At 38.4% G+C, this 9966-nt stretch overlaps 1 protein-coding gene across 1 annotated transcript in view; it reads right to left on the bottom strand.

Moving 5' to 3' along the window:
• Nucleotides 1-5649: 5649 nt before the first annotated feature.
• pdlim4 (PDZ and LIM domain 4) overlaps nt 5650-9966 on the bottom strand; it is a 46963-nt gene continuing 42646 nt past the window's right edge. The window contains exons 6-7 of the mRNA XM_026183286.2: nt 9479-9617; nt 5650-7987 (exon numbers count right to left, since the gene is read on the bottom strand). Of these exons, the coding sequence (XP_026039071.2) occupies nt 7783-7987; nt 9479-9617 (344 nt within the window). The 3' untranslated portion in view covers nt 5650-7782. The remainder of the gene's footprint in view (nt 7988-9478; nt 9618-9966) is intronic.

Here is a 9966-nt window from a genome sequence, read left to right as displayed (position 1 = left end):
TAGCGACATGGTCTAACTCATTGGTTTCATCAAGGCAGTCTGCAGAAAACCTCTGCACATCTGTGGATCTATCAAACATTATGTCATATTAGCACAACTATAATTACACAATCCCAGTCATTGGCATTGGAATGGAGTAAACTCAGTGTGTGAGAGCGGGTGGTTTTGGAGTTTCTCAGTGTAATTCTTCGATAAGCTGTTCACAGTGTGGCCTTTAACTTTGAAAAAACATTTTTTTGTCAGTCTTTATAGAAATATTGCCCAAAGGCTCCTGTTTCTGGTTAAGGAAAAAAAGTTTTGAAATTAAGTAAAATCGGATGAATATCATTGTTTGATTGACTCCTATAGTCAAAACGTAACCATATGTTGTACTAAAAGTTCTTCTTTTTATGAAGATACAATACAGCCATATCTCCAAAATTGTCTTTTGGGAAATAAAGCCATTTTTTGGGGGGGATGATAGAGTGAATGCAAATTTATTCCAAGTCAAATGAGGCACAGAGTACACTATTATAAGATTTTTTTTCTAAATAGATAAGGATTCTTGCGAGGCTGGATGACCTCATTTTACCACATTCACCTTGATCCATTCATCAGATTTCCATTTTTTTTCTAGTCTACCTTCTCAGGTACGTGATGTATTATTTTGAGTTGCTGAACTTGTGTATCTACTTTGTCTCTCTTCCATCTCTGCTCAGACTTGCCCTTTCCACCCATATCATTGCCAATCACCTCTTTGTGCAGTCTTTTGTTCATAGTTTTTATTTATAATTCTTTTTTTTTTTTCTTGATTTTTGAAATTCATATTCTCACATTTCGTTCGAAATATGAAATCCCTGATACATTGATGGCATGGACCAGTATGTAACCTGAAAGCATCTTTGTCTTTTTAACTCAGAGGGATAAGAAAAAAAGATGCAATCACACTGCAAGCATGGCAAGTGATCAAAAGATTAAACAAATAAAGTGAGAGGCTGTATGCACCTTGAACCAGTCTGAAATTAAGTAGAATCTGATGAATATCATTGCATACCAGTCTATCACAAGACAGTTATTGCTAAATTCACATGTATACAGCTCATTTTAACACACGTTAACGTGACATTTTTGGATTGCAAGTGATGGTTTCAGCTTAGTTTCATCCATAAACAAAAGTCAGAAGACAAAATACAAATTTAGGCAATCCTGATATCTGAAAAAATCCCCGACTCTCTTTTAATGAAGAAAGACTCTTGATGTGGAAACCGATCCACTGCCTCCATCTGTCGTAAATACACCTCATCCAGAGTCAGGTTTTGGTGAGAGTATCCAAAACATAGAGCCATCTGTTTGCTTTTTATGTTCACTTTTTTTTTAAACAGACTCAACAGGGCAGATATTTTTGCACTTTTCTGAAAAACAAAAGATCTTCTAGCAAAGCCCTCTTGGCAACTGCATGACAGCTCCTCTGGCCATTTATATTCTTCAGAATAAACAAAAACCTCACAGGGTATTCGTTACATGTAGCATATGGCCTGCACATCTTTAACACTATGAACAAATATCGGCTAATTCCCGATCTGTCTTCGAATGCCACCTTATGTCATCTGTTTGCAGTACACTGTGGATTCTGTTACCCTCCAGTCAAGTTAGTCCAAATCTTTAAACACAAATGACATGCTGTTGACACGATTTCCAAGTACCTTATGTTTCTTTGCTGCAAAATTAATTTGTCACTCTTGTTTTGTTTAAATGTCAAGTGTTAGCTCAGTTCAGTATAAGCAGTTTAGTTCAGGGCGGGGTGACATATGATTAGGCAATTTAGCTTAAGTAACTATAAGTCAGAGAGCACATAAGGTACATCTGACAAAGGCTACACAAATGACCAAACTTGATACATTTAATCTATTTCAAATCAGAAACATCCATGAAACACATGCCAAACTTTTTTATTTGAGTGAGTTCATGTGAAAAAAAACAAGTGTTCAAAAGTGAAGCATGTGTTACTTGGTTACTTTCTACCACGTTTTACTAAGAGCTATCAAAACAGTTTACATTATTTTGCTAAGCTGTATGACTGAAAAGATCCTCCTGAGGTTTGGTTCAGGAGGATCTTTTCAGTCTCACTTGAGTGTGAAGTCCAGACTTATTTCTCATCTAGTAGCTAAGTGACAGTGAGGTCATGGTGTTGCTGTCTCAAGATCAGTGACTGTCTCTTTCTAAATCCCCTTTTAATGAGAATCAAAGCAAAGCGTAATCCAAGCTTCAATATCTTTTCAGGGCCAACTTAAACATTAAGAGGATTGAGAGGCTTCCATGCACAAGAATCTCTGCAAACAAACCATGGGTGTACACAAACTGTGTGGCTTTTTCATGCTTTTGTGAAGATTTTTATCACTACTATCCTTCTATTCTTTTTATACCCTATTAAAAAAAAAAACAACCCTCAAATACCTTTACGAGTAACAAAATTGGTCCTGAAGTCTATCCATACTGAGGCACACAGTTTTCTCCAAGTCTGAATTAAAACAACTACATTCAAAGAAGTTTGCAAGTTACTAGTAATTACTTTGTGCAAACAAACATGGAAGTCTAGAAACTGGTGTAAAAACTGCTTTTTCACAGAGCAGCAGATTTTCTTCTAAAAGAATTGTGTGCGCTATACAGACAGTAACGCAACGTGTGCAATGTGGCCAGCAAGTGGTCGGACATCAAAATAAAAGAAATGCTGCAGAGTCCCAGCTCTGACTGTAAAGTTCTCCTCACGTTTTAAAGTGGTCAACAGTAAACCTTTCTGTTGCAGTGCAAAAACAGTCATGTGTCTTAATATCGCTGCATCAGCTTCAGTAACAAAGCTTTGAGTGCTTTATTAGACACCAAAGTGCATGTGTTTTCATAAAGTTACCGACTCCTTCATCACACTCTAGTCTTCCACCAAAGCCAAACTTTAATAAATTAAGTTATTGTGTGCTCTTTGTATGCGTTTTTGAATTATGGAACATCTTCAGTTTCTCTGTGAAAAGGAATGGCTAGAATGCTGTTCTGCTGCATGTGCAGTCACTTAAAGCCAAATGCAGCTTGGGTACTCGTCCAGAGAGACTCTGCAAATCGTGGCTGGCACAAGCAACAGAGTCATATTTGTGGAGCACAAACCTGGAATGAACACTGTGCTCAATAAAAAGGGAATGAAGTGCACAGATTATAAAAGAGAAGATAAAGCAAACAGATGTTGTCTGTAAACACAAAGGATGCACTGTATTATTAACTTTCTGAAACCTAATGTAAAACCTAATCATCTGTAGGTAAGCGTGTGATGGAAATTCATTGATATCTCTAACATAGTATAGAAAACAACAGGGTAGAATGGATCTATATGAGAACGAGTAAAGAATGAAAATTGGCAACTTGATGTATGACGTAGATCCTGCATAATGATTAGCTTCTCTATATATACAGAAAGAGCTGTCAAGCAAGTACTTCTACCAGAGGGCTCCAGAATGACATAGCCCCTAACTATTGCAGCCAAGGATTAAATATATTGCATTGGGCGTGTCATTAAACTCTGATTTATTGTTCCACCATAAAAAAGTACACCGAGTCTATTCTGATTTATCCACAAACTTATTGTGAGATGTCTATACTGTATGTGGAAGCGTTTTCCATGAAGTTCAACACAATAAACTTGGCCGACACTGGCTAGATTGCTGATCTGGTAAGTAATAAAATTACTTAGTCAGCTTTCACAGTCTTAGTTGCTTAGTTTGCGATGCTGCAGCCTGCAGAGCAAAGCAAGCTGTGTTTCTGAGCAACTTGAAATGTTTATCTTTAAGAATGTTTATTGCTGAAGCAGAACTCTTAGCACGCAACAGCTGTATATCTCACTGCCTGTTTTCATTACACCTCACTGTGTGGGTCTGGGAAGTTTTTTAGTGTGAAGGGAATCTGCACCAAAATTGAGGTCATTTTAATTTTTATTTCATAAATTTCTCTGTGTCTGAACCCTTGCAGTGGCACAAATATATTTGTATAGTATATTTGTAGTATAGTAGTAAAATAAAAAAAGATAAGGATAAAGTAAACATGAGTGTTACGGGTGTCTGAAGCATTAGCAGCTGTGAAGTAGGAGTGAACTTAGCCCTTTGCTTCACCTTCTATCATTCTTTTAGATTCGTACTGTCCTTCAAATATTGATTTCTCTTTCACTTACTGAAGTTTAACTAATTCTAATAACCAATTATATATATATATAATATATATATATTATACACATATATTAGGTTTTAGCTGTTCTTATTCTGCTGGGTGGAGACCCCTGTTGTTGTACCTGGAATCTACTGGATCCACTCTCATTGTTTGGGGGTTCCTAATGTTCCTACCACTGGGACCACTTTGGACTTCCAGATCTGCTCCAGCTGTTCCTTCAGCCCTGGGACTATTTTCTCACATTGCTGTCTAATGGTATTGCCACAGCTATCCCAACTGTGATCTTCTGCTCTTTGTCAACCACCAGTGTCTGGTTTGTTGGCCATCATCAGCTTGTCTGTTTAGAACTGTGTTGTTCTCACTGACCTTTATTGATGTCTCCTATTGGGACTTGGGGACTTTTAGTCCATATGTGGCACAAATGTTCCTGTCCCACTTGGTTGTGCTTTAAAGTGTACGCCGTCCCAACTTTCATCCTACATCCTGCTATGTGTTGACATTCTCTGGGCACTTTTGCACAGTCTGCAACTGGGGTCCTGCTGGCTGTGGTAGATCTCTGCCTGTATGGATATGCTGGTTAAGGTCTGTTTTTGTGACATGTTCAGATCCGCTCTACTGCCCTTTTTCTACCCAGGGATAGGATCTCTTGATGTCCATCACTTCCCCTATTTGTTTATGGTATACCCCATGAGGGGTTGGTCTTCCATGATAGTTCTGCTTCCCGTTCCTCATCACTGTCTGTCTTCAGCTGCTTGAGGCACCCTGGGAGCCATTATGTATACATATAAAGGGGCTTCATTAATCTGTTTAGCTACATGCTTGTGCTTTAAGTACACTGATCAGCCGCAACATTAGAACCACCTGCCTTACATTCTGTAGGTCTCCCTTATGACACCAAAATTGACCACTGAGCTATGGACACAGGACACAGTCAGGCACCTGTTGGGGATTTAGGAGGGTTTTGAGAAAGTATTTTCCACATGAATGCTAACAGCCAAAGTTTCTCTGCAGTATCAGCACTGTAATGAAATGACCAATGCTATTCATATTAGGTGTCAATGATGGAGGCTTACTAAAGCAACGAACTAGGCATATAACCACAGGAAATATCCTCTTAGGTGTGTCCAGTCAGCAAGTGTAGTTCATCCTTGCAAAATATCCATTTGAAATTATATTAAGAAGTTGCTTCTCTTACCAAATTTCTCAGAAAATCACACAAAAGTAAAAGTGCCTTTCTAAATCAAGACTTTCTTCTTCTTTTTATTCCATTTAAGGGTTTTGTAATGTGGTCTTGGTTAGAAAGCACACATATTGCGGTCTTGTGGTCTAACATGCAATATGAAGAAAGGACCATGCCAGAGCTAGGGTGTAAAATTAAGACAAATTGAGTCTCTTGTGTTTTTGTACATTTTTGTGGTAAAATCCAGCAGTTAAGCCCAGGAAAGAATGTGAAAGATCATGCCATCATAAAGCACTTTTCATTTTATTTAGAACCTAGAAAAAAAAAAAAGAGCAAATAAGAAGATCCAGAACAAAAACATGTGTTGGTAGAACAATAAGTTAAATACAAGGAGAGGATTCGTGTCTCAGAAATTATTTAAAGACTAGACACAGGGTTTGCGAAGGCACGCAAGTGACATGATCTATACTGTGTGTTAAAGCAATCACAATGAAACAAATATGTACAATACCAAAGACACAATGTGGTAGCAATATATTTTTCTCATAATTTACACGTAACTAGCTTGGGTAGATACCAGCAGCTAAACATCACTGCTACTATCTGGAAAACAGAATGGAAATCAGCGATGCAAAAATTTATTCCCATTTCAAATTACAGAAGTATTTTTGTTAGCAATATTTCTAAAATTAAGGACATCATCGCTCCTCTGCACCACGTTGACTCCACCACACATTACATTATTTCACAATAAGCTAAGACTGATTGCTACACGTTTCTTACAGAAAGTTTTTCTGTCAAGAAAACAAAATACATGTCGTCCCCTCATTTCTCTTTCTCACCCTACCTCAGTCCCTAAATTTATTTCCCCCCCTTCCCTCTGAGGAAACGTAGAAATATATTTCATTAGCCTTAAGGGCTTGGCTGTAGAAATCTGAAGCCACTGCGGGAACTTCTGTCTTTTGCTCTCTTCCAAAAAGTAACTGTGTGAATTTACAGTATATAGTGGGGTCACAAAAAAAATGAAGAAAGAAATAAAGTGAGTATTGTTCCCACATGTTGTAGGTTGTGAAGTCCCAGTTTACACGGTCCTAACAGATTTCTGTGGCTATGTCTCCAGTCTCAAATGCACACAATCGTTTTTAAAAGCTGTCATGAGAGGTGGAGAGAATTCTGATGTCAACCTGAAGGCTCAGCGCCCAGTGAACTCTGTGCTCTTGTGAACAGGAATTCTTCAGTGTGAGAAGTGAAATTCCTCTCGTAGTCAGGTGCATAAGCCAGAAGCACCACCTACCTACACTGTATTCGCAGATGTGCATCACACCCGCTTAAAATGTCCAAATGGATGCACTGCATTCAACTAATTTACTTTAGCATTTAAGTCGCATTTCTTCACATCTGGGGGGAATCATTTTTTGAAGTTGACTCCCAACAAGTTCTAGAGTTTCTCACAGAGTTTTCAGGATGTTTCCAGCAGGGATTTGTTTACCTTTCAGAAGGTGGTGCTTGCATAGCTGCAAACGGAGGCATTTATTACAAGCAGAGGTTCAGCAAACCCAGTCACCAAAACATACTGACACATTCCAGACATTGTTAGAGATATGCTTCAAGTGAACTATTGCTTATTTTGTTTGCATAACTGACAAGTGAGCAGAAGAAAAACGTGGAAACTAAACAGAAATGTTCCCCGGTTTTGCAACAGAAAAGGTAAATTGCATAAATGTGAGTTAGAAATGCTAAAATCCATCCAAAAATAAGTATATTATTGAATTATAGCGAAGGAGAAGAAAAAAGCCTTTTAACCCATAACCAGGACTTGAACAATATATCAGAATACCTTACAGGACTTGGAATATTATGTGGTGAGAAGAGAACTGTGAAAATTAGTCCTCAAAGCTAATAACCACATCCTCGGCACAGCTCATCACATCACATCCCAGCAAATCAGCTCAAAAATATTTTGTGATAATGCACATGGTGTCTTAAAGTTAGTGTAAGGCTTAAGTGGGAGATTACGTTTGTAATAACCTGATCAGTAAAAAAGCAAGAGTAGTCATATCTGTTTTCTTATGAGTTTTGCCATGTGTTTCGAGCTTAGGGCTGCCAGTTTAAATACTATAACATACAACGCTAACCTTTTAATAGTCTGGAGATTTGCGATGCTTATCTTACCAAAGCTGTATTCTGTCAACAGATTTCGATATGCTCAATATAAAAAGCATTCATCAAGTCTGTCAGTGTGGAAGCACTGATCTGGGATCACTCAACTGCAAATTTCACTCTCCTAAAGTCAAAACTGACCCAAGATAAGCATTCCTGCTTGACAGACCCTGATTAGTTTAGGCGAGTAAACTCAGTAGCCGCATTCTACAATATTTTGGTTACCAGTTGTATTACAGTATAGCCCCCCCTCTTTTATCTCAGACCAGCTCCACCTTGGAGTTGGGGTACACAGCAACAACATCGTAGCCCTCGGGAGGCTGGACGCGGGCCTTTGCGTGGGTCTCGCAGTACAGATTGTCTTCGATAAAGAAGTAGCCTCTCTGCTTTAGGTTGATGCCGCAGTCGTCGCAAATGAAGCAGTCAGGATGGTAGAGCTTGTCCCGGGCCTTCACGATGGTGCCACTACATGTAGAGACAAAAGAGGACAACAAAAGAGTTTACTATACTGTAAATAAATGTAACAAGTTATAAAATCCTGCAGCTGCAGAAGTGAATTACTGCAAATATTACTGCAGCTTCTACTGGATCATGATAAACACTGATTACGTAGTTTGGTTAAGCCTGTTATTCAGTCCTGCTCTTTAACATTTATTAATGTGATAAATAAGAGTGCACACTGTGTTCAAGACTTATATTTCACCTTTTTAGCAATAGAGGAAGATATGAATACATAAAAACGTGATCGGAAACTGGACAGATAAGCAAATTGCAAAATGCAGTTTTCCTTTAAAGGCTGTCTGACTTTTTGAAGGCCAGTTTAAAAAAAAGATGTCCTCATCACAGTAGACGTTAAGCAAAAATGAATGACTCACAGTTGTTCATCAAATGTTGCATTATCTATGCAAATCAGGAATTATACTTTATAGCCACTGTACCTATGCAAGCATTTGAATACAGCTCATCACATGTCGTGTGTCAGCTTCAGGTGGCAGAAAGGTTACACGCTGTTAAACAGTACACATTTATTCCGCTGCATGGCTACTTACTGGCACCAGTGAATTTAGAAGAACTTTGGTTAGCTGCACGGTGACAAGAGTGTTAGGGACGTTGTTCATTCATAGTTTCCAATTAGATTTTCCTGTCTGGCCTTGAGATTGGGGCCAACAACCATTAAATCATAAACTTGGTGCTTTGCTTTTCCAAAGTGGCCGCATGACTCGCAGGATAAACTCCTGACACAGTGTTCAATACATCTTTAAAGACTGTAAAAAGCCTTTAGGTCACAGCAGCCGTATTATACTGCACAAGCTTCCACAATGTTCTCTTGTTAACACTGAAAATAAGCTTATGACATCATTTTTTTAACATTTCTTTAACCTCCGCTGCTTTTTTAGAGAGGGGATTACCGGTGTATGTGGTTAGTTTGTCAAAAGGTGTGTTCAATTCACAATACGTGTATGAAGAATGTGTGCATGGGAAAGGGTGTGGAGGATGGCTTGGTTTAATCATTAAAATGATAAATGTGAGCAGAGCTTTCTGAGGACTTATTGAAAGGCCTGTCTGTGCATGTCGACCAGTGAAAGATCACTTCTTTGTTTTCAAAATCGGGGGAAGAACCTTGACTCACCTCGCATACTCTTAAACTTTATGGCAGCAGACAGAATGATAAAATAAGTGGGAGATGTATAACTTCCTGCTGACCCTCACAAGCATTTCAACAGAAAATCGATTATATCTCCAATGTCATGTTTATTTTGTCTGTACTGTACCGCAGCAAATTTTCAAGTTAATCACTTTTATGGCTTCTTGAAATGTAAAAGTACATTTTTTTATATTTTATGCACATGTTTTTATATTACACACAGCCCAAAGAGTCCCTCGCCAATATGACCCCATTATTTACATATTATTGTCATCTTAGGATATACAAGTCAGAATTTGCACAATACTTACACAATACCGTTACAGCACCGTGTGCACTGGGGTAGTTTCTGAAGACCAGACATAGGGCTGGGGATGGGGCTTCCCAACTTGGGGATTGGAGATCTGACGGGAGACTTTAAGTTTCTCATTCTCTCCGTTGGTGACACACCTATGAAAAACGATATGTCGTTAAGAGACATACTTGAAAAAAAAACAAAAAAAAAAAGGCAAGTACATCATGCTCCAGGGATTCTAGACACTGAGATATCACAACACTTCCTCTGTATCCCTCTGGTAAGCGTATTTTATATATGTCTCCATGTGTTTGTAGGTTCTCACTCATTCAGGTCATGGTAGTTTTGGGAGCTTGAAAAAGAAAGCGATTGAACTTCTTTAAGTTAAAGTTTAAGAAAGTCCAGTTGCCATCTTTTTTATCTCTTCAGACTGTATGTCTCCATATTTCTCTCAATTAAAGTTAAGTTAGCGCTACTCTGTTAAATGAAGGTGAAAAGTCACAT

The sequence above is a fragment of the Astatotilapia calliptera genome, chromosome 10 (assembly GCF_964374335.1).
Source record: "Astatotilapia calliptera chromosome 10, fAstCal68.1, whole genome shotgun sequence".
Classification (NCBI taxonomy): domain Eukaryota; kingdom Metazoa; phylum Chordata; class Actinopteri; order Cichliformes; family Cichlidae; genus Astatotilapia; species Astatotilapia calliptera.
Note: the sequence above shows the minus strand (reverse complement) of the source record. Positions and strands in the feature narration are given on the sequence as shown.